This window comes from Anolis carolinensis, unplaced genomic scaffold (assembly GCF_035594765.1).
Source record: "Anolis carolinensis isolate JA03-04 unplaced genomic scaffold, rAnoCar3.1.pri scaffold_12, whole genome shotgun sequence".
In the NCBI taxonomy this organism is placed as follows: domain Eukaryota; kingdom Metazoa; phylum Chordata; class Lepidosauria; order Squamata; family Dactyloidae; genus Anolis; species Anolis carolinensis.
In genome coordinates, this window is record NW_026943823.1 from 8,975,053 (window position 1) to 9,000,162 (window position 25,110).

The 25,110-nt window shown below is 42.3% G+C and overlaps 2 protein-coding genes across 4 annotated transcripts in view; one reads left to right on the forward strand and one right to left on the reverse strand.

The window, feature by feature from the left end:
• The window catches only part of LOC100561702 (non-histone chromosomal protein HMG-14A), a 10,576-nt gene extending 8,014 nt beyond the window's left edge, over positions 1-2,562 (reverse strand). The window contains exon 1 of one of the 3 annotated variants that reach the window (XM_062963771.1): positions 2,069-2,562. In XM_062963771.1, coding sequence (XP_062819841.1) covers positions 2,069-2,083 — 15 coding nt within the window. In that variant the 5' untranslated portion in view covers positions 2,084-2,562. Of the gene's footprint in view, positions 1-1,419; positions 1,447-1,496; positions 1,560-2,068 lie in introns of those variants that run through there. The other 2 variants (XM_062963772.1, XM_008114631.3) reach the window with 2 other exon arrangements.
• A 16,035-nt stretch (positions 2,563-18,597) lies between these two features.
• The window catches only part of sh3bgrl (SH3 domain binding glutamate rich protein like), a 33,903-nt gene continuing 27,390 nt past the window's right edge, over positions 18,598-25,110 (forward strand). Inside the window, exon 1 of the mRNA XM_003223355.4 lies at positions 18,598-18,740. Coding sequence (XP_003223403.1) covers positions 18,696-18,740 — 45 coding nt within the window. The 5' untranslated portion in view covers positions 18,598-18,695. The remainder of the gene's footprint in view (positions 18,741-25,110) is intronic.

The following is a 25,110-nucleotide window of genomic DNA, read 5'->3' on the forward strand; positions in this document are numbered from 1 at the left end:
TAAAATTAGGTGCCTCGGCTTATATTCGGGTTGGCTTATACTCGAGTATATACGGTATATGCCTTGGAAGACTGTTTAATATTTTAATTATGTCTATTTTAAATCATGACTTGTTAATTTGTTTTTAAATGCATTCTTTGATATCTTAACTACAGTAGAGTCTCACTTATCCAACACTCGCTTATCCAATGTTCTGGATTATCCAACGCATTTTTGTAGTCAATGTTTTCAATATTTCATGATATTTTGGTGCTAAATTCATAAATACAGTAATTACTACATAGCATTACTGTGTATTGAACTACTTTTTCTATCAAATGTGTTGTATAACATGATGTTTTGGTGCTTAATTTGTAAAATCATAACCTAATTTAATGTTTAATAGGCTTTTCCTTAATCTCTCCTTATTATCCAACATATTCGCTCATCCAACATTCTGCCGGCCTGTTTACGTTGGATAAGTGAGACTCTACTGCAGGGGTCCCCAAACTAAGGCCCGGGGGCCGGATGCGGCCCTCCGAGGTCATTTACCTGGCCCTTGCCCTCAGTTTTATAATATAATATATTGTATATACATATAATATTGATAATAATATTATAATGTAATACAATATAACACTAATAATAATACCATATAATAATATTGATTATATATTCTATATTACATATAATATTACTAATAATATTACAGTATAGTGGTATAGTTCAATATAGTAATATATAATGCTAATATTGTGCTATGCTAATATAATATATTGTATGTACATATAATTTGTAAGCCACTCTGAGTCCCCTTTGGGGTGAGAAGGGTGTGATACAAATGTAGTAAATAAATGCAGTAAATAATAAATAAATAAATAAATAAATTTTAGACTTAGGCTCATCCAAAGTCTGAAATGACTTGAAGGCACACAAACAACAACAACAACAACCCTAATTAACTTGACTATCTCATTGGCCAGAAGCAGGACCACACTTCCCATTGAAATCCTGATAAATGTATGTTGGTTAAAATGGTTTTTATTTTTAAATATTGTATTGTTCTTTCATTGTTGTTGTTGTTGTTGTTTTTGCACTACAAATAAGACATATGCAGTGTGCATCGGAATTTGTTTGTATTTTTTTCAAATGATAATCCGGCCCCTCAACAGTCTGAAGGATTGTGGACCGGCCCTTGGCTTAAAAAGTTTGAGGACCCCTGCTCTACTGTATTGATTTTATGATATGATATGATTGTATGATATGTGAGCCGCTCCGAGTCCCCGTTGGGGAGATGGAGGCGGCATACAAAAATAAAATTATTATTATTATTATTATTATTATTATTATGTGTGTACGTAAAATTAGCATAGCGTGTTGCTATGCCACAGGAGACAAGACAATATATATACATACACACACATATACATGCATACACACCATTCAGGAGATTTAGCAAGGGGTTTCCTGCCCATCCTATCCTGCTGTGCCACATATGCATTGCATACAATACACACAGGCTCTCTCTTTCTCTCCCTCCTCCCTCTCCTTCCAGAGAAGGCCATGTTGTTCTTCCTCTTCCTCCTCCTCCTCCTCCTCATTGCACAACCATCTGCTCTGACGAGGAGGAGGAGGAGGAGGAGGGGAAAAGAACAAAGGCAAACAGGAATCCCCTTTCCCTTTCATCCCCAAAGAAGCCAAGCTATTCCTGGGCCTGCAAAGCATTGCAATGGGCAACCTTTGCAAAGCTGGCTGCCATGCCTGGCTTTGACTCTCCTCCTCCTTTGCAAGCTCCAGGAAGGGAAGGAGGGCTCTTATTAATGTTATTAATTATTAATATTTATTTATATCCTTCTCTGGATGCTAGAGAAAGGAGGGAAGATATTGCACAGAGAGATTGGAAAGGGAAATAGATGCAACCCCCCCAATCCAATCCTCCCTTTCTGAAGCTACACACAAACAGAGCCCTCCGCGCATGCGCAGAGCAAGGCATTTGCCCCCTTCTTGCTTCCAGGCTCCCCCTCCTTCCCCTTTTCTTTGCCCTTCCGCCATGGCTGCAATTTTTTCCCTGCTTCCCTTTTGCACTTACCTTTCTCTTGGGCATAGCGGGACCTGGGAAAGAGTGGCTTTCTTTGCAAAAAAAAAAAAAAGCTGCAAAAGCAAGGGAACAAAAAAAAATGTTGCAAGCGTTCCTTGCAAAATAGCAACAATAATACAAAAGAATTGCAATCCTTTGCCAAGTTTTGCTTAAAGGAGAAGAAGGGTTGCAAAAGCACGCGCCAAAACAATAAAAATAAAACCCGGCAAATCCAATTGGCTTCGCTTCTTTTTTGGCCCCAACTGTTCCCAAAGAGTTGTAACAATTGCAAGCCTTGGAAATCCCCAAGCAATTGGCAGCTTTGTTTATTATTATTATTATTATTTTGGCTAGAAAATAAAATAAAAAATGTTTCGCTTCCCCCAAAATAATAATAACATAAACGAATCCCTCCCTTAGTTCTTTTATTGCAAAAACAGTAAAAAAATATACACCAACACTCAACCAAACTGCATGAATGGGGAGCGCGAAAGGAGTCCCGGGTGATGAGAGCGACGCGCGGCTCGGCCAATGGGAGACGCAGGGAAGTGCGGGGAAAGGCGCTGATTGGAGGGCTCCGGAGGGAGAGGCGGGGCCAGGCGCTCTTAGCGCGAGGAAGAGGCTGGCGCGCATTGGCGAGAGGGAAAGAGAGAGAGAGGCAGGCGCGCACTCGCTCGCCTCTTACGCCGTTTGCGTAGAGACCCTTCGTGAATACCGTCCCCGCTCCGCCTCCCTAAACCCCTCCCACTCATGTTTTCTCCTTTGCAAGGCTATGGGCCAGCCTGGAAAGAAAGCGTGATTGTCAGGAATAGTTTTTTGTATTCTTTCAACAGGCAACAACATTTTTAAAAATAACTTAAAAATAAAAATAGAAAATAAATGACTTTCCTAATAACTTTTCACTAGTTATTATATTCTTTTATTACACTATTATTGTATTATTATCATGTAATTTATAATATATAATTATATCATTATTAGTATTATATTGTATTACATTATGACATTATCATTATATGTATTTGCAATATATTATTAGCATATTATTAGCATAGCACAATATTAGTGTTATATATTACTGTATTGTATTATACCACTATACTGCAATATTGTTAATAATACTGCGTATAATCTATAATATATAATTATATAATATTTTATTATTATTAGTATTATATTGTATTACATTATGACATTATCATTATATGTATTTACAATATATTAGCATATTATTAGCATAGCACAATATTAGTGTTATATATTACTGTATTGTACTATACCACTATACTGCAATATTGTTAATAATATTGCATGTACAGTAGAGTCTCACTTATCCAACACCCGCTTATCCAACGTTCTGGATTATCCAACGCATTTTTGTAGCCAATGTTTTCAATATATCGTGATATTTTGGTGCTAAATTCATAAATACAGTAACTACAACATAGCATTACTGCATATTGAACTACTTTTTCTGTCAAATTTGTTGTATAACATGATGTTTTGGTGCTTAATTTGTAAAATCATACCCTAATTTGATGTTTAATAGGCTTTTCCTTAATCCCTCCTTATTATCCAACATATTCGCTTATCCAACGTTCTGCCGGCCCGTTTACGTTGGATAAGTGAGACTCTACTGTAATCTATAATATATAATTATATCATTATATTATATAATTAGTATTATATTGTATTACATTATGACATTATCATTATATGTATTTACAATATATTATTAGCATATTATTAGCATAGCACAATATTAGTGTTATATATTACTGTATTGTACTATACCACTATACTGCAATATTGTTAATAATATTGCATGTAATCTATAATATATAATTATATCATTATATTACATTATTATTAGTATTGTATTATTATTGTATTACATTATGACATTATCATTATATGTATTTATAATATATTATTAGCAAATTATTAACATAGCACAATATTAGTGCTATATACAGTACAGTCTCACTTATCCAACGTAAACGGGCTGGCAGAACGTTGGATAAGCGAATATGTTGGATAATAAGGAGAGATTAAGGAAAAGCCTATTAAACATCAAATTACATTATGATTTTACAAATTAAGCACCAAAACATCATGTTATACAACAAATTTGACAGAAAAAGTAGTTCAATACACAGTAATGTTGTCAGAACCCTGCTACTAGAGCCTGGATGTGGCTCTGAGTTTCAGGGTCACTGACATTGATAAGACACCTGCGTCCCAGGACTCGGAGGAGAAACGGCTGATGGACTTGGCGGGGAATTTGCGCGGGGTTTTACTGAGCGGGAAGAGACTGTTCAAATGAGGGGGAGGGTATATAAAGGAGGGTTGGCCGGAGCCTCCCATTCTTGGCTTTTCTGATGTTCATGTTTCCTACAGTAAAAGTTCCTGGTGATACCACAGAGAGTCTCGTGTGTTCATTCAGGAGCGGCTGTGGTGAGCTGACACTAAGCCAAGAATACGGACACCATCCCGCTGTAGCGGTGAGGTGTAACATGCAAGTGGAGGATGAAGAGCTCTTGGGCGCCGGAGGAGGAAGGTCGGAAAGGGCCACTCCCGAGACGGACGCTGAGTTCCACCAGCTGGCGGCCCTGGCGTCATCCACCGCTTATGCCCAGCCAAATGGGGTAACCCAGAGGCGCGGAGTGGTGCGGGGAGATAGCACCGGAGGAGAGGAAGGTTCACCTTCCCCAGGCCCGCAAAAGATGGTGTTTCTGGAGGAGAGGATGTCGGCGATGGAGACCACCCTGGCAGTGATGTCGAGGGCGATGGAGCGCCTGGCGGTTTTGGCGGAGCCGGAGCGAGGAAGGGAACTCCGGGCTAGCTCAATGTGGGACGTGAGCATGGGAAGCAGCCAGGGCTTTGCAGACCTCCCAGCACCGAAGGGAAGGGAAATGCGAAAGGAGCCCGGTGCCCGGCCCAAGATCCAAACGAGCCTGACGCGGGTGGAGGAGAGTGACGACGAAGGGGAAAAGCCTCCGAGAATCCCGGCTACGCTCCCAACTGAGACCCTGGTGGCCCTGGCGAATGCCGGGCGTGGCACAGGACAAAGGGAAGCAGCAGCGGGGCCCACTGGCCCGCAAGGGGGCTTGCGACGGGCGGAGAATTGGGGATTGCCACCACAGGGACCCCTACCGAGACGAGAGGAACTAAGGATCGAGTTTGGGGGAGAGTCCTCTGAACTGGATTTTTTCCTGACCACGGTGAGGGGCTATATGGAGGACAATGCCCACACTTTTAGAACGGAATCCAGCCGGGTACGGGCCATTGGTGCAGTGTTGAAGAGGGGAGCGGCCAGCTGGTACGTTCAACTACACGCGCGGCGCGACCCATGTCTGGGGTCACTCCGACGCTTTATGGGGGCCCTGGAGACCCGTTTCCGAGATCCACTGGAGCAGATCCGGGCGAGGGAGGAGTTGAAGACCGTCTCCCAGGGGCAGAGGTCGGTATCTGAGTATGCGGAGGAGTTCCAATGCCTCGCTGAAAAGGTGCCGGAATGGTCTGCAGTGACAAAGATAGAACTCTTCAAAGAGGGGCTCAGGCGGGAGATCCTCTCCTGGGCGGTGCATCGTGATGAGCCTGACACACTGCGCGGATGGATTCAGCTGGCGGGGCGCATCGAGACATCGCTGGCCCAGGCGAGGAGGCACCGAGGAGGGCTACAGCAGCGGCCGCAGATGAAAGAGGGGAGCCGGAAGGAGGGATCAACCCCAGCCGGGAGGAGAACGGAGCCGACAGGGAACGTGAGCACCAGCAGGAGGGGCTGCTTCGTGTGCGGCCGTTTGGGCCACAGGGCTGCCGAGTGCTGGCAGAGAAAAGGGGAAGGCGGAGGCCCGCCCAAACCAAGAGCCGTGGCAGGGAAACGCGCCGAGGAAGAACCACCGATGAGGCACCACTCGGGGGGGTTGGTAAGTCAGGACAAAGCCATGATAGTGGTCCCCATTCAGCTGGAAAGTGGCAGCAAACAAGCAACCTGCAAAGCATTTGTGGATTGTGGATGTTCCAGGAACATCATCTCCCCTGAATTAGCCGAGGGATTGGGATGCGAAAGAACGAACCTAGAATCCCCAATAGCTTTTTCGCAGTTGGACGGATCCACAGCATCGGGATCATTAGCTAAGTACAGTGCCGAAGATGTAAAGTGTAAGATAGGGAGTTGGGAAGGAAAGGTGTCATTTGTGATATCACAAATAGCCAGCTATAATGTTATACTAGGCATGCCATGGCTGGGGCAGGCCAACCCGCAAATCAACTGGGAGGATAAGAGCATGATCTTCAGGATGAAGTTGGAAGGAGGGAGCCAGGAAGTGGAAAGGGAGCCGGGGAAAAGGGGGGAGGAAGACTCTATCAGGATAGCAGAACTGGCAGATAAATTACCCCCAGAGTATCGGGATTTTGTGGACGTATTTGATGAGAAGGAAGCAGACAGTTTCCCACCGAAGCGGAGAGTTGAAGTGAAGATAGAGCTAGTCCCAGGAGCAGAGCTTCCTAAGGCAAAAATATACCCAATGTCGGCTAGGGAAAAGGAGGAACTGAGAAAATACATTGATAAAAACCTAGCGAGGGGTTTCATAGAGCCTTCAAATTCCCCTCTAGGGGCGCCTGTGTTGTTCAGGCGCAAAAAGGACCAAACGCTGAGGCTCTGCATTGACTACAGGGGCCTGAATGCAATCAGTTCTGGAAATAAATACCCCCTACCTTTAGTGAAGGACTTGATCGCCCAGTTATCGGAGGGACAGATATTCACTAAATTGGACTTAATTGAAGCGTACCATAAATTGCAGATTAAACCAGAGGACAGGTGGAAGACGGCCTTCTCCTGTGCATTCGGATTATTCAATTATCGTGTGCTCCCTTTCGGTTTGTGCGGCGGAGGCGCCGCGTTCATGCAATTAATCAACGAAGTGTTGCATCCATTGTTGTACAAGGGAGTCTTTGTTTTTTTAGATGACATATTGTTAGTATCTCGGACTAAGGAGCAACACATAGAACTAGTCAGGGAAGTCCTGCAAAAGTTGAGAGAAGCAAAACTGTATGCGAAGCTTGCCAAGTGCGAGTTCAATAAAGACCAGATAGACTTTCTGGGGTATAGGATTTCCTCCCAGGGAGTGGCGATGGACCCTGCGAAGGTAGAAGACGTGAGGGGGTGGGAAGCCCCCAAAACACGGAAGCAGCTGCAATCCTTCCTAGGGTTCGCAAACTTCTATAGAACATTTATCAAGGACTTTGCGCGCCTCACTTTGCCATTAACGGATTTGTTAAAGACTAAAGGTAGGGGAGAAACAGCCAAAGTGAAGGCCCCAGGGGCCAAACTGACCTGGACAATAGAATGCCAGGAAGCTTTCGAAGCCCTTAAAAAGCGTTTTACTGAGGAGCCTGTCCTACAGCACCCTGATATGTCTAAAGCCTTTGTATTACATTGCGATGCGTCAGACCGGGCATATGGGGCAGTTCTGCTACAGAAAGACGAGGGGGGGAACCTGAAGCCATGTGGCTATCTGTCAAAAAAGTTTAGCGATACAGAAAAAAACTGGCCGATTTGGGAGAGAGAAGCCTTAGCGATTCTAAAAGCACTAGAGTGCTGGAGACACTTTCTGGAAGGAAGTGGAACACCGTTTGAGGTGTGGACTGACCATAGAAATTTACAGTATCTAAGATCCCCTCGTAAACTATCAGCGAAGCAAATTAGATGGGCCCAATATTTCAGCCGTTTTGATTTCAGACTCAGATTCTTCCAGGGGAAACATAATATACTCGCTGACGCTCTCTCTCGGATGCCTCAGCACGGGGGAGGAATTCAGGAATCTGAAGGGAGTATTTTTCTTGATAAGCAATGGGGCCTGGCAGTACTAACTCGAGCACAAGCGGCCAAAGAAAACAAACGTACTGCCATTTCCACGGGGGGAGGAGAAATATGGGAGGAAGAGTTGAAGCGAGCGTATGGAATGGACAAATGGTTACAAACAAACAAAGAAAAGGGAGAATTGTGTGGGGATTTGGTGTTTGTAAATAAGAAATTGTATATTCCTGAATGTTTAAGACGAGAAATGTTAAGGAAGTACCATGATAACAAAGGTGCGGGTCATCTAGGCCCCACCAGGACTATTAAACTGTTGGCCAAACAATGCTGGTGGCCCGGAATGAGGAAAGCCGCCAGGGGATACGTCACGCAGTGTGAATTATGTGCAGAGGGAAAAACACCACCGGGGAAGCCCCAGGGGCTATTGCAGAAGGTGGTGGAGCCCATGAGGCCATGGGAATGCGTAGCCATGGATTTTGTAGGCGAACTACCCCCCAGCAGAGGCCACAGATACATTTGGACAATATTGGACCTATTCTCAAAACAGGCACACTTTGTAGCTCTGCCAAAACTCCCTTCAGCTGAAAAACTTGCTGATTTGTACGTGAAGCATGTATATCGCCTACATGGGTGTCCCGACAAGATAATTAGTGACCGGGGAGTCCAATTTACTGCAAAATTTTGGGGAAAATTCTTACAGCTGTTAGGAGCAGAAAGGAACCTGAGCTCGGCCTTTCATCCCGCGACCAACGGGGGGGTCGAACGTACCCAACAGACACTGTGCCAATTCTTAAGGATGTACACCAATTATAGACAGGATGATTGGGCGGACCTTCTTCCGTTTGCTGAGATGGCTTTTAACGGGGCCGTACATTCGGCCACAGGTCGTGCCCCATTCGAAATAGTATACGGACAGGAGGTGGCACCTTTCCCCAGGCTACCCGAGTGGAAGGAAGGGGAGGGCCAGACCGACGAGGAATGGCCGGCCAAAATCAAGCAAGGGTGGCAAACCGTGGTAGAGGCATTGCGGGAAACACAAAAGAAGTACAAGCTCTTTGCGGATCGTAGGCGCCGAGAGGGGGACAAATTGGGCGAAGGAGATCTGGTTTGGCTGAGTACAAAAAACCTGAAATTGGGGTTCCCATCCAAGAAATTGGCTCCACGCTATACAGGGCCATTCAGGGTAGCAAAAAGAATAAACGAAGTGACCTATGAGCTGAGGCTACCAAAGGACCTAGGAAAGGTACACCCGGTATTCCATTGCAGCCTGTTAAAAAAGTATAAAGGAACTCTGGACAGCGGAGAACAATAGTTGTGTTTAATCTTTTCCTTCCAGGACGAAGGGGAGGAGGACGCCATGTCAGAACCCTGCTACTAGAGCCTGGATGTGGCTCTGAGTTTCAGGGTCACTGACATTGATAAGACACCTGCGTCCCAGGACTCGGAGGAGAAACGGCTGATGGACTTGGCGGGGAATTTGCGCGGGGTTTTACTGAGCGGGAAGAGACTGTTCAAATGAGGGGGAGGGTATATAAAGGAGGGTTGGCCGGAGCCTCCCATTCTTGGCTTTTCTGATGTTCATGTTTCCTACAGTAAAAGTTCCTGGTGATACCACAGAGAGTCTCGTGTGTTCATTCAGGAGCGGCTGTGGTGAGCTGACAAATGTTATGTAGTAATTACTGTATTTACGAATTTAGCACCAAAATATCACGATGTATTGAAAACATTGACTACAAAAATGCGTTGGATAATCCAGAACGTTGGATAAGTGAGACTCTATATGTATTTACAATATATTATTAGCATATTATTAGCATAGCGCATTCATCCAATGGGGAAACCTTTACCTTTTATAGGATTTGCAAAGACTTGCAAACATATGAGGGGGAAATTCATGTAGATAAATAGATACAAATATAAAGGTACATAGGGATTGCAAAGGCTTTAAGGGAGAAATGCCTATGTATCTGTAGCAGAGATTAACAAATATTTCAGGGGAAAATGCTTTTATAAGATTAAATTTTATAAGAAGAATACCCTGTTTCCCCTAAAATAAGACATCCCCTGAAAATAAGACCTAGTAGAGGTTTTGCTGAATTGCTAAATATAAGGCCTCCCCCGAAAGTAAGACCTAGCAAAGTTTTTGTTTGGAAGCATGCCTGCCAAACAGAACACCAGAGCATGCAGGATCGGTAAATGTACGTACCATAGAGTGTTGTACATGGAAATAATGGTAGTAACAAGAAATTCTTGATAGGATTCACAGTTTGTCTGGTTATGCTGCTTTGTGATGACAACTACTCTACAGTATATAATAAATGTTCATTTTTTTGTTCAAAAATAAATGTGAATTCTTTTTCATGGAAAAATAAGACATCCCCTGAAAATAAGACCTAGAGCATCTTTGGGAGCAAAAATTAATATAAGACACTGTCTTATTTTCGAGGAAACACGATATATTCTTCTTGACTTGCAAGGGCTTCTTTCCCTTTTCAAAACATTTCCTTGGTTAAGAGCGAGGGAGGGTTTGGAAAAGTAAACACTCATAAGGGAGGGTAAGATGAGAGATAAATATGTCATCTATTGCAAGCAATGGACTCCAGGCTGTGCTGCCGGCTTGACCTTGACCCGATTATAAGCCGGGGGAGGCTTTTTTAGCTCAAAAAAGGGCTGAAAAACTCTGCTTATCTTCGAGTAACTCTTCTTTTTGCAACAGATCCCTTGGATGCTGGGCCCAGTTCAAAGTGCTTGTCATGGTTTACATGGCTCAGGTCTGGGCTATTTGACAGATCACATCTCTTTGAACAAACCTGCCCAGGGCTCTGAAATCACCAGCCCGACCATTATTACAAGCACAGTTGGTGGAGATACAAAAGAAGGCCTTTGAATCCTTCATAGAGTATATTGATTTGGATTTGTAATTTTATGTCTGTTTGTAATAGAATTGTTTTGGTTTTGTCTTAATGACAAAACCACTGGCAATCATATTTGAGAGTTCTTGGAGAACGGGAGAAGTCCCAGCAGATTGGAGGAGGGCGAATGTGGTCCCTATCTTCAAGAAGGGAAAAAAGAACGACCCAAACAATTACTGTCCGGTCAGCCTCACATCGATACCAGGCAAGATTCTGGAAAAGATCATTAAGGAAGTGGTCTGAGAACACTTAGAAACAGATGCGGTCATTGCCAATAGTCAACACGGATTTACCAAAAACAAGTCATGCCAGACTAATCTGATTTCTTTTTTCGACAGAGTTACGAGTTGGGTCGATACAGGGAATGCCGTGGATGTAGCCTACCTGGATTTCAGTAAGGCCTTCGACAAAGTCCCCCACGACCTTCTGGCAAACAAACTAGTAAAATGTGGGCTAGACAAAACTACGGTTAGGTGGATCTGTAATTGGCTAAGCGAACGAACCCAAAGGGTGCTCACCAATGCGTCGTCTTCATCTTGGAAAGAAGTCACGAGTGGAGTGCCGCAGGGTTCCGTCCTGGGCCCGGTTCTGTTCAACATCTTTATTAACGACTTAGACGAAGGGTTAGAAGGCACAATCATCAAGTTTGCAGACGACACCAAACTGGGAGGGATAGCCAACACTCCAGAAGACAGGAGCAGAATTCAAAACGATCTTGACAGACTAGAGAGATGGGCCGAAACTAACAAAATGAAGTTCAACAGGGACAAATGCAAGATACTTCATTTTGGCAGAAAAAATGGAAATCAAAGATACAGAATGGGGGACGATGCCTGGCTCGACAGCAGTGCGTGTGAAAAAGACCTTGGAGTCCTCGTGGACAACAAGTTAAACATGAGCAAGCAATGTGATGCGGCAGCTAAAAAAGCCAATGGGATTCTGGCCTGAATCAATAGGGGAATAGCGTCTAGATCCAGGGAAGTCCTGCTCCCCTCTATTCTGCCTTGGTCAAAGCACACCTGGAATACTGTGTCCAATTTTGGGCACCACAGTTGAAGGGAGATGTCGACAAGCTGGAAAGCGTCCAGAGGAAGGCAAATAAAATGATTAAGGGTCTGGAGAACAAGCCCTATGAGGAGCGGCTTAAAGAGCTGGGCATGTTTAGCCTGCAGAAGAGAAGGCTGAGAGGAGACATGATAGCCATGTACAAATACGTGAAGGGAAGTCATAGGGAGGAGGGAGCAAGATTGTTTTCTGCTGCCCTGCAGACTAGGACGCAATGGAACAATGGCTTCAAACTACAGGAAAGGAGATTCCACCTGAACATCAGGAAGAACTTCCTCACTGTGAGAAGGGCTGTTCGACAGTGGAACTCTCTCCCCCGGACTGTGGTGGAGGCTCCTTCTTTGGAGGCTTTTAAGCAGAGGCTGGATGGCCATCTGTCGGGGGTGCTTTGAATGCGATTTCCTGCTTCTTAGCAGGGGGTTGGACTGGATGGCCCATGAGGTCTCTTCCAACTCTACTATTCTATGATTCTATTATGTTGTTTATTATGTTTACTTTGTTTAACTTTGTTGTATGGTGTTTTTTATGTTCATGTTGGAAACCGCCTGAGTCCTCTTAAGGAGCTGGAGCGGTAAATAAGTAAAGTTTATTATTATTATTGACACAATGACGTTGTATGACACAGCAAACAAGATAGACATGCTGGATTTCGTTTCACAAAACCACAAGTCGAACACTTCCCAAGTGTCTAGGACTGTGTGATGTATTTTCGGATGATGCATGCAGATCCCAGCAGGGTGGCCTTTTGCAGTTGGCAGATTGTAATTTTGTCAATGTCTATTGTTTCCAAATGCCGGCTGAGAGGTCCAAGAGAACTGCGTTGTTGTGTGTTTTCCGGGCTGTATGGCCATGTTCCAAAAGCATTCTCTCCTGACATTTTGCCCACATCTGTGGCAGGCATCCTCTGACATTGTGAGTTATATACCGTGTTTCTCCGAAAATAAGACAGTGTCTTATATTAATTTTTGCTCCCAAAGATGCTCTAGGTCTTATTTTCAGGGGATGTCTTATATTTCCATGAAAAATAATTCACATTTATTGTTGAACAAAAAAATGAACATTTATTATATACTGTACAGTAGTTGTCATCACAAACCAGCATAACCAGACAAACTATGAATCCTATCAAGAATTTCTTGTTACTACCATTATTTCTATGGCAGGGCTCCCCAAACTAAGGCCCGGGGGCCGGATGCGGCCCTCCAAGGTCATTTACCTGGCCCCCGCTCTGTTTTATAATATAATATTTTTATATCCGTTTTAATAATATAATATATAGTATACTAGCTGTGCCCGGCCACGCATTGCTGTGGTGAAGAATGGTGGTATGGGAAATAAAGTATTGAGGAATTGGTGGTAGTTAAGGTAAAGGGTAAACGTTTTCCCCTGACGTTAAGTCCAGTCATGTCTGATTCTGGGGGTTGGTGCTCATCTCCATTTCTAAGCCGAAGAGCCGTCGTTGTCTGTAGACTCCTCCAAGGTCATGTGGGATGACTGCATGGAGCAGCGTTACCTTCCCACCGGAGCAGTACCTATTGATGCACTCACATTTACATGTTTTTGAGCTTCTGGGTTGGCAGAAGCTGGGGCTAACAGTGGGGGCTCTGTCAGTTCCCCCAATTCAAACCTGCGGCCTTTCGGTCCAGAAGTTCAGCAGCTCAGCGCTTTAACATGCTGTGCCATCAGGGGACATTATTTCCTAAAGGTTGTGAATATACAATATTTCTGATTGTTTTTTTTTGTCTGTTGGAGGCAAGTATGAATGCTGCAATTAGGAAAAATGATTAGGATGTAATGGCCTTGCAGATTTAAAGCCTAGCTGTTTCCTCCCTGAGTGATTTTTTTGTTGGGAGGTGTTAGCTGGCCCTGATTGTTTCCTGTCTGGAATTACCTTGTTTTCAGAGTGGCGTTGTTTGCAATATTTTATATGCTTCTACTGTCTGTGGCCCTGAGAAAACAGAGGATTGGCCAGACTTTGATGATGGGAATCCTTTGTTGGGAGGTGTTAGCTGGCCCTGATTGTTTTCTGTGTGGAATTCCCCTATTTTCAGAGTGTTGTTCTTTATTTAGTGTTCTGATTTTAGAGATTGTTTTGTTCTGTTTTATTATACCACATTAATTTTTATATATTCTGATTTTAGTGTTTTTGAATACTTGGAGCCAGATTGTATTCATTTTCACGGTTGACCGCAACACAATAATAATAATAATAATAATAATAATAATAATAATAATAATAGTAAGGATAGTAATGATAGTAATAATAATGACTTTGGTAATACATAGTGCTTCACTGCCTTCTCAGCTTCCTTTCTGGAAGAATCCTTTCTTGGGAGGTGTTAGCTGGCCCTGATTGTTTCCTTTGTGGAATTTCCAATTTCCTTGCTTTATTTACTTTCTTTATTTCTTTATTTCTTTATTACTGTCCTGGTTTTAGAGATTATATTCTTCTGCATTATTCTATCCTAGAAATTATTTCATATCAAAGTAGAATCTCACTTATCCAACATTCGATTATACAATGTTCTGGATTATCCAACACAGTCTGCCTTTTCATAATCAGTTTTTGTAGTCAGTGTTTCAAATTCATTGTGATATTTTAGTGGTAAATGTGTAAATACAGTACAGTAGAGTCTCACTTATCCAACATAAGTGGGCTGGCAAAATGTTGGATAACCGAATATGTTGGATAATAGGGAGGCATTAAGGAAAAGCCTATTAAATATCAAATTAGGTTATGATTTTACAAATGAAACACCAAAACATCATGTTAGACAACAAATTTGGCAGAAAAAGTAGTTCAATACGCAGTAATGCTATGTAGTAATTACTGTATTTATGAATTTAGCAATATATCATGATATATTGAAAACATTGACTACAAAAATGCGTTGGATAATCCAGAACATTGGATAAGCGAGTGTTGGATAAGTGAGACTCTACTGTAATTACTACATAGCATTACTGCGCATGGAACTACCTTTTCTGTCAAATTTGTTGTATAATATGATGTTTTGATGCTTAATTTGTATAACGATTACCTAATTTGATGTTTAATCAGCTTTTCCTGAATCCCTTCTTATTATCCAATATATTTACTTATCCTGCCGGCCTGTTTATGTTGGATAAGTGAGAGTCTACTGTATATTGATCATCTTATATTATCTGCTTAGAACTGGATTATATGAGGCCCCTTCTTCACAGTTGTATAAAATGCACACTGAAGTGGATTATATGGAAGTGTGGAGTCAAGATAATCCAGTGCAAAGCAGATAATATAAGATTATAAATGGGTTATATAGCTGTGTGGAAGGGCCTTGAGTCTACACTGCCATATAATCCAATGCAAATTAGATAATCTGTGGAAGAAGCCTAAGTGAGGCCTAAATTTGCCTGTCCCCTAACTGAAACCTGGCTGTCCCTTGGTTGCTAGGCAACGAAGTGGGCAGAGATTAGCCCTCTAAACTGGCAGCAATTGGATAAAAACAATTATTGCTCTCCCTCTAATTAGGACTTTATTTTTCTTTTCTTTTTGTTGTATCAACCTAGAGGCGTGGATGATGGGTTGTGTTGTCAAATTTCGAGGTTGGGGGGCCTGTAGTTTTGTTGTTTTGTCCACTGCCCTGATGCCATCACTCTTTTATATATATAGATACATATAATATTGATAAAAATATTATAATGTTATACAATATAATACTAATAATAATACCATATAATAATATTAAATTATATGTTATATATTACATATAATATTACAGTATAGTGGTATAGTTCAAGGTATAGTAATATATAATGCTAATATTGTGCTATGCTAATAATATAATATATTGTATGTACATACAGCTGCTCTGAGTCCCCTTCGGGATGAGAAGGGTGGGATATAAATGTAGTAAATAAATGTAGTAAATAAATAAATGAATAATTTTAGACTTAGGCTCGCCCAAAGTCTGACATGACTTGAAGGCACACCACAACAACAACAACAATAACAATCCTAATTAACTTGACTATCTCATTGGCCAGAAGCAGGTTCACACTTTCCATAGAAATCCTGATAGATTTATGTTGGTTAAAATTGTTTTCATTTTTAAATATTGTATTTTTCTTTCATTGTTGTTGTTGTTGTTTTGCACTACCAATAAGACATGTGCAGTGTGCGTAGGAATTTGTTCGTATTATTTTTCAAATGATAATTCGGCCCCTCAACAGTCTGAAGGATTGTGGACTGGCCCTCTGCATAAAAAGTTTGGGGACCCCTGGTCTACAGTATCGAAGGCCTCTGAGAGGTCCAAGAGAACTGGGTTGTTGTGTGTTTTCTGGGCTGTATGGCCATGTTCCAGAAGCATTCTCTCCTGACGTTTTGCCCACATCTATGGCAGGCATCCTCTGACATTGTGAGTTATATATATCTTACAACCTCTGAGGATGGCTGCCATAGATGTGGGCAAAACATCAGGAGAGAATGCTTCTGGAACATGGCCATACAGCCCAGAAAACACACAACAACCCTGTGATTCCAGCCCTGAAAGCCTTCGACAACTCCAAGATAACTAACAGGGACACACTCCCGGAGACCAAGGCTGTTTCAGTTCCATGGCCCGGTCTAAAGCAAGCCGGACGATGGATCCTGATAATTTGTTTCTTCTTCCCTTCCTTCCTGTTTCAATCCCTTAAGGATCAGCTGCCAACAGAGAAGCCAATGGCTTACACAGGGCCCTCAAAGGCAATTATGGTGCAGTTTCCCGATATGGCCACTCGATGACAGTAAAGGTCCTTGCTTTGGAGCCGCAGAGTCCTGGGCAAAAGGCTTGAAATAAGGAGCTGACTAGTATCAAGGTGGTGTCTATTGGGGGCGGCAAAGGGACAGCCATTACGGCACCGCAGGGCTGCATAGGAGGCTCTCAGGAAGGAGTTTATTGGGAACCTACCCTCTGCTGCACTGCACTGCCTGCCCATCACCACCAGGACCACCTGCACTGGTTTCTGCCAGAGTCTTTGAAGTTCAATCTTGAGGTCCTGGTAGCGGCTGAGTTTTTTCTGTTGTATTTCGTCAATGCGACTGTCACCTGGGATGGCAACATCAATGATCCAAACCTTTTTCTTTTCCACAACTGTGATGTCTGGTGTGTTGTGTTCCAGAACTTTGTCAGTCTGGATTTGGAAGTCCCACAGTATCTTTCCGTGCTCATTTTCCAATACTTTTGCGCGTTTGTGATCCCACCAGTTCTTTGCTGCTTGGAGGTGGTACTTAAGGCATAAGTTCCAATGAATCATTTGGGCCACATAGTTGTGCCTCTGTTTGTAGTCTGTCTGTGCGATTTTCTTACAGCAGCTGAGGATATGATCAATGGTTTTGTCGGTTTCCTTACAGAGTCTACATTTTGGGTCAATAGCTGATATTTCGATCTTGGCCTTAATTGCCTTTGTTCTGATGTCTTGCTCCTGGGCTGCAAGGATCAGGCCTTCTGTCTCCTTCTTCAGGGTCCCATTTGTGAGCCAGAGCCAGGTCTTCTCCTTATCAGCTTTTCCTTCAATTTTGTCAAAGAACTTTCCATGCAATGTTTTGTTGTGCCAGCTGTCAGCTCTAGTTTGTAGTGCGGTTTTCTTGTACTGGTTTTTTGTCTGCTGTGCTTTGAGGAGTTTCTGATTTACTTCAATCAGAGCAGGTTCTTCACTTTGCTTTACATATTCTGCCAGGGCATGTTCTTCTTCTTTGACTGCTTGTTTGACTTGTAAGTGTCCTCTGCCCCCTGATCTTCTAGGCAAATATAGCCGGTCAACATCACTGCGAGTGTGCAGTGAATGATGAATGGTCATGAGTTTTCTTGTTTTCTGTCCAAATTGTCCAGTTCCACCTGTGTCCCATTTATAATGCCAGCAGTATATCTTATGACAGGCATGGCCCAGGTGTTTATGGCCTTGATGGTGTTGCCTCCATTGAGCTTGCTTTTGAGAATTTTTCTGACCCTTTGTGTGTATTCTTTGCTGACCACAGTCTTCACATGTTCATGCTTGATGTTGTCCAGCTGTAATATGCCCAGATATTTATAGGCCTCTGGCCGGTGACACTTTATTGTTTGGCCATTAGGCATATTTATTATTTATTTACAGCATTTATATTCCGCCCTTCTCACCCCGAAGGGGACTCAGGGCGGATCACATTACACATATAGGAAAACATTCAATGCCTTTTAACATAGAACAAAGACAAGACAAACATAGGCTCCGAGCGGGCCTCGAACTCATGACCTCCTGGTCAGAGTGATTCATTGCAGCTGGTTGCAGCTTGGCTTGCTCTCCCACCTGCGCCACAGCCCGGGCCTTTATGCCCTCACTTTCAATGATTTTTGCCTTCTTCAATGCCACTGTTGAACATTTGTCCAAACCAAACTCCATGCTGATATCAGTGCTAAAAATTCGGACAGTGTTGGTCAGGGACTGGATTTCTGTTTCCGTTTTCCCATACAGCTTCAGGTCATCCATGTACATCAGATGTGAAATTTTGTGAGATTTCTTAGATGTTTGATAGCCGAGATTTGTTTTTTGTAAGATTGTTGACAGATTATTATAGATGCAGGCGAAACGTCAGGAGAGAATGCTGCTGGGGCATGGCCATGCAGCCTGCAAAACTCACAGCAACCCAGTTCTTCCTAATGTTCAGAACGAATGGCATAATATCGTGTCATAGCCTGGATCCGAGACTGAAGGGGAACAAAAGAGCTCCATGGGCCCCTCCCTCCCTTCCCATCCTGGCCACGCCCCCTTCTCCGGGAGGCTCCGCCCCCTCCTGGCCCCCTCCCACGCCCATCCGCCCCAGAGCCTGCATCAGCCTCCCAGGATGGGGATCAAGGTCTACATCGCCTCTTCCTCCTGCTCCACGGCGGTAAGGGGGCGAACAGACACAAAGTTTGGGGCAAGGAAGGAAGGAAGGGGGAGGAGGGGCTGGCCCTCTGCTTTGGAAAGATCTCAGTGGGGGGGTTAAGAAGAGAAGGGAAGCGTCTTGCCTCCACTTTGCAAGAGGCTGAACTCCTTTCTTGAGCAGAGGCAAGCTTTCAGAAAGGTGTGGGTTCCAGCTATGGGCAGTCCTTGAAGCCCCCTCCATCCTACATTTGTGGTTATTCAGGAGTTACAAACTTAACTCCTTACATAGTTAAGAAAGGGGCTGGGACAACAGGAAGTGGGAGAAGAGATCTCCCTCTGGAAAGGAAGGAAAGAAGGGAAATCCACGCTTGGAAGAGTCCTTCCCATTGATCTCCAATCCTTGTTTCCACCACAAGCCAAATTTCTCAAGATCCAATTTGCAGAAAGTGAACAGGAGCACAGACTGCAAAATAAGCTCTCACCTTTCCCTATGCAATCCAGAATTAGAAAACATATCGTGTTGTCGAAGGCTTTCTTATATTCTGCTTGGAAAAATATTTTAGAGAATTACATTTGAGAATTCAGATATACAAAAGTGTTTCTATATCTGTTAAGTATTCGTTTATTTTGAAAGAAGATCAAGTTGGGTAAAATAGAAATCAAACGGTTGAAAACCTTTAGCGTGATCAAGCAGTAAGTTGTTTTATGTAGTGTTGTTCAGTTCAAAGTAGTGTTTTTCAGAAGTCTTTCACCTCACTTTCTTATTCTTACTCTTAAGTTATGTCCCCAAACTTCTAATTCAATTGGATGAACATTAATATGCACTGAGATATCACACACCTTTGCACATTCTTACTGATAGCTTTTGTCAGAAGGATTTAAAGGATTCATATAGCTCCTTTTAGTCAAATGTAACAATACCTATTGTGTCAGTGTTAGTTCACAATATAAAGTGTTACAGACTGATTGAGAAACATACTTTTGAATGTTAGACTTGTGTTTTCTGTACTTAAAATGTCTGCTGCAGAAAAAGCAATACAGGATGTCCGCAAGTTACAAACAAGATAGGTTCTGTAAGAAAAGCCTATTAAACATCAAATTAGGTTATGATTTTACAAATTAAGTACCAAAACATCATGTTATACAACAAATTGGACAGAAAAAGTAGTTCAATACGCAGTAATGATATGTTGTAATTACTGTATTTACGAATTTGGCACCAAAATATCATGATGTATTGAAAACATTGACTACAAAAATGGCTTGGATAATCCAGAGGCTTGGATAATCGAGGCTTGGATAAGTGAGACTCTACTGTATATCGTGTTGTCAAAGGCTTTCATAGCTGGCATCACAGAGTTGCTGTGAGTTTTCCAGGCTGTCTGGCCATGTTCCAGAAGCATTCTCTCCTGACGTTTCACCCACATCTATGGCAGGCATCCTCAGAGGTTGTGAGGCATGGATAAACTAAGCAAGTAAGTTTTATATACAGTAGAGTCTCACTTATCCAAGCTAAACAGGCTGGCAGAAGCTTGGATAAGCGAATATCTTGGATAATAAGGAGGGATTAAGGAAAAGCCTATTAAACAACAAAATAGGTTATGATTTTACAAATGAAGCACCAAAACATGTTATACAACAAATTTGCGAGAAAAAGTAGTTCATGCTATGTAGTAATTACTGTATTTACGAATTTAGCACCAAAATATCATGATATATTGAAAACATTGACTACAAAAATGCGTTGGATTATCCAGAACATTGGATAAGTGAGACTCTACTGCAGGGGTCCCCAAACTAAGGCCCGGGGGCCGGATGCGGCCCATTGAAGCTATTTATCCGGCCCCCATGGCACAAGGGCAGAAGTGGGTTGGGCTAAATGACCCAAGGGGTCTCTTCTTCTCTTACAACCCTTATTATTATTATTATTATTATTATTATTATTATTATTATTATTAACATTGAGGCTGGGTGGCCATCTGTCAGGGGTGCTTTGCTTGTGCCTTTGGTGCACAGAGGCAGAAGGGGGTTGGACTAAATGGCCCAAGGGGTCTCTTCCAACCCTCTTTATTATTATTATTAATATTATTATTATTATATTATTATTATTATTGACATTGAGGCTGAGTGGCCATCTGTCAGGGGTGCTTTGCTTGTGCTTTTGGTGCACAGAGGCAGAAGGGGGTTGGACTAAATGGCCCAAGGGGTCTCTTCCAACCCTCTTTATTATTATTATTATTATTATTATTATTATTATTATTATTATTAAACATTGAAGCTGAGTGGCCATCTGTCAGGGGTGCTTTGCTTGTTCTTTTGGTGCACACAGGCAGAAGGGGGTTGGACTCAATGGCCCAAAGGGTCTCTTCCAACCCTCTTTGTTGTTATTATTATTATTGCTTGGTGGCCAACTATAGTCCGGCCCTCCAACGGTCTGAAGGATCGTGAACTGGCCCCCTGTTTTAAAAGTTTGGGGACCCCTGCTCTACTGTATGTGTGGAAAGTCCAGGGTGAGAGAAGAACTCTTGTCAGTTGGAGGCCACACAACCTCTCACACAACCTCTGAGGATGCCTGCCATAGATGTGGACGAAACTTCAGGAGAGAATGCTTCTGGAACATGGCCAGACAGCCCGGAAAACATACAACAACCCTGTGATCCTGGCCATGAAATATAATCCAGGATCAGATTCTGGGATATAGGGTAATGTAGATCCAGCCACAGTTGCTTGTTTTGCTTAAATCTACTAAAAGCATCAGACTCTGATCATGGAAGCTGAGGATGATTAATCATCCTTTCATGGCCGGAATCATTAGGTTGCTGTGAGCTTTCCGAGCTGTATGGTCATATTTCAAAAGCATTCTCTCCTGATGTTTCACCCACATCTATGGCAGGCATCCTCAGAGGTTGTGAGATCTGTTGGTAACTAGGCAAGTGGGAAAGTCCAGGGTGGGAGAAAGCCCAGGTAGGCCAAAGATGCCTCTTCACTCTTTCTTTTTAAAGTGCATCTGTCATTATTTTATTTATTTATAAATTTTATAAATGAATAAAATAAATAAATCTGTCATCTTCTCCTCTTTTGCTGGGAGTGGTTTCCCTGTTTTCTCAGATCTTGACAAGGTTCAGACCCGTCCTGCTGGCTTGCTATCAAGTTCCCACAGGTAAAAGGGTCCTCTTAGATCCTTAGAGAAGCCTCCCACAAGGATGGTAACACATCCAGGCCTCCCTGGGCAACATCCTTGCAGAAGGCCAATTTTCTCACACCAGAAGCGACTTGCAGTTTCTCAAGTCGCTCCTGACAAGAAAAAAAAGAAAAATCAGACTCCAAACCTGAAAGTGTTTGAAGATTTCGCATCAGTCCAGACTGACACCATTATATTCCTCTCTGTGCATCATGAAAAAAACAAACACAATGTCCTCAAGCCTGTCAATATTGATTCATTTGAAAAGGATCTAAGACAATGATGGGCAACCTTTTGTGCTTGGTGTGTCAAAATTCACCAAAGAACTTAGCATGACTTGGGTAGTGTGTCACTTCGAGAAAAAAAAAAACATAATTTTGCAATATGTGTAGTTTAAATAACAAAAATATATAATTGTAATATATAACTGTATTCAATAAATCGAAAACTATTTACTACCATTATTTCCATGTAAATCTATGGTACCTCTTGCAGTTTCCACGCTGATTTCTCTCTGTTCTAGTTTCAATGTAGTCAAGAATAATGAATAATATAATAATAATATAATAGTAATAATATGATAATATTATATATAGACTAGCTGTGCACGGCCACGCGTTGCTGTGGCGAAGTCTGGTGGTATGGGAAATAAAGTATTGAGGAATTGGTGGTAGTTAAGGTCAAGGGTAAAGGTTTTCCCCAGACATTAAGTCCAGTCGTGTCTGACTCTGGAGGTTGGTGCTCATCTCCATTTCTAAGCCGAAGAGCCGGCGTTGTCCGTAGATTCCTCCAAGGTCATGTGGGATGACTATATGGAGCGGCGTTACCTTCCCGCCGGAGCAGTACCTATTGATGCACTCACATTTGCATGTTTTCGAACTTCTGGGTTGGCAGAAGCTGGAGCTAACAGTGGGGGCTCTCTCCGCTCTCCCAATTCAAACCTGTGGCCTTTCAGTCCAGAAGTTCAGCAGCTCAGCGCTTTAACACGCTGCGCCATCAGGGGATATTATTTCCTAAAGGTTGTGAATATACAATATTTCTGATTGGTTTTATTTGTTTGTTGGAGGCAAGTATGAATACTGCAATTAGGAAAAATGATTAGGATGTAATGGCCTTGCAGCTTTAAAGCCTGGCTGTTTCCTCCCTGAGTGAATTTTTTGTTGGGAGGTGTTAGCTGGCCCTGATTGTTTCCTGTCTGGAATTCCCTTGTTTTCAGAGTGGTGTTGTTTGCGATATTTTATGTGCTTCTACTGTCTGTGGCCCTGAGAAAACAGAGGATTTTCCAGACTTTGATGATGGGAATACTTTGTTGGGAGGTGTTAGCTGGCCCTGATTGTTTCCTGTCTGGAATACCCTTGTTTTCAGAGTGATGTTGTTTGCGATATTTTATGTGCTTCTACTGTCTGTGGCCCTGAGAAAACAGGATTTGCCAGACTTTGATGATGGGAATACTTTGTTGGGAGGTGTTAGCTGGCCCTGATTGTTTCCTGTGTGGAATTCCCCTGTTTATTTACTGTCCTGGTTTTAGAGATTATATTGTTCTGCATTATTCTATCCCAGTAATTATTTCATATTAAAGAAGAATCTCACTTATCCAACATTCGCTTATACAATGTTCTGGATAATCCAACGCAGTCTGCCTTTTCATAATCAATGCTTTTGTAGTCAGTGTTTTAAATTCATTGTGATATTTTAGTGGTAAATTTGTAAATACAGTACAGTAGAGTCTCACTTATCCAACATAAACGGGCCGGCAGAACGTTGGATAAGCGAATATGTTGGATAATGAGGAATTAAGGATAACCCTATTAAACATCAAATTAAGTTATGATTTTACAAATTAAGCACCAAAACATCATGTTAGACAACAAATTTGTCAGAAAAAGTAGTTCAGTACACAGTAATGCTATATAGTAATTACTGTATTTATGAATTTAGCACCAAAATTTCACGATATATTGAAAGCATTGACTACAAAAATGCGTTGGATAATCCAGAACGTTGGATAAGCGAGTGTTGGATAAGTGAGACTCTACTGTAAATACTACATAGCATTACTGCGCATGGAACTGCTTTTTCTGTCAAATTTGTTGTATAATATGATGTTTTGGTGCTTAATTTGTATAACGATTACCTAATTTGATGTTTAATTGGCTTTTCCTGAATCCCTTCTTATTATCCAACATATTCAGTTATCCTGCTGGCCTGTTTACGTTGGATAAGTGAGACTCTACTGTATATTGATAATCTTATATTTTCTGCTCAGAACTGGATTATCTGAGGCCCCTTCTTCACAGCTGTATAAAATGCACACTGAAGTGGATTATATGGTAGTGCGGAGTCAAGATAATCCAGTGCAAAGCAGATAATATAAGATTATAAATGGGTTATATAGCTGTGTTGAAGGGCCTTAAGTCTACAACTGCCATATAATCCAGTGCAAATTAGATAATCTGTGGAAGAAGTCTAAGTGAGGCCTAAATCTGCCTGTCCCCTAACTGAAACCTGGCTGTCCCTTGGTTGCTAGGCAGCCAAGTGGGCAGAGATTAGCCCTCTAAACTGGCAGCAATTGGATAAAAAAAAATTATTGCTCTCCCTCTAATTAGGACTTTATTTTTCTTTTCTTTTTGTTGTATCAACCTTGAGGCGTGGATGATGGGTTGTGTTGTCAAATTTTGAGGTTGGGGGGCCTGTACTTTTGTTGTTTTGTGAATTGCCGTGATGCCATCACTCTTTTATATATATATATATATATATATATATATATATATATATATATGTGTGTGTGTGTGTGTGTGTGTGTGTGTGTGTGTGTGTGTGTGTGTGTGTGTAATGTGCATAATTCTCATGGAGTAAACAACATAAACACTGGACCAAATCACACCAAATTTGGCCACAAAAGACATAGTCATCCAATCAATCTGCATGCAGCAGCCTGTCAGCAAAAATGGCTAGGTGTGTCAGTGCTGACACGCGTGTCATAGGTTGGCCATCACTGATCTAAGAGGACCCCTTTACCTGTGGGAACTTGATAGCAAGTGAGCGGGATGGGTCTGAACCTTGTCAAGCTCTGAGAAAACACACCAGGAGCGACTTGCAGTATGTTCCCAAGTCACTTCTGACTTGTTTTTTTACAAAAAGTTGAAAGTTGGAGTTGCCTGGATATGCCAGGCTGCTCTGTCTCATTTTATGATTTCATTTTAAAGCTTGA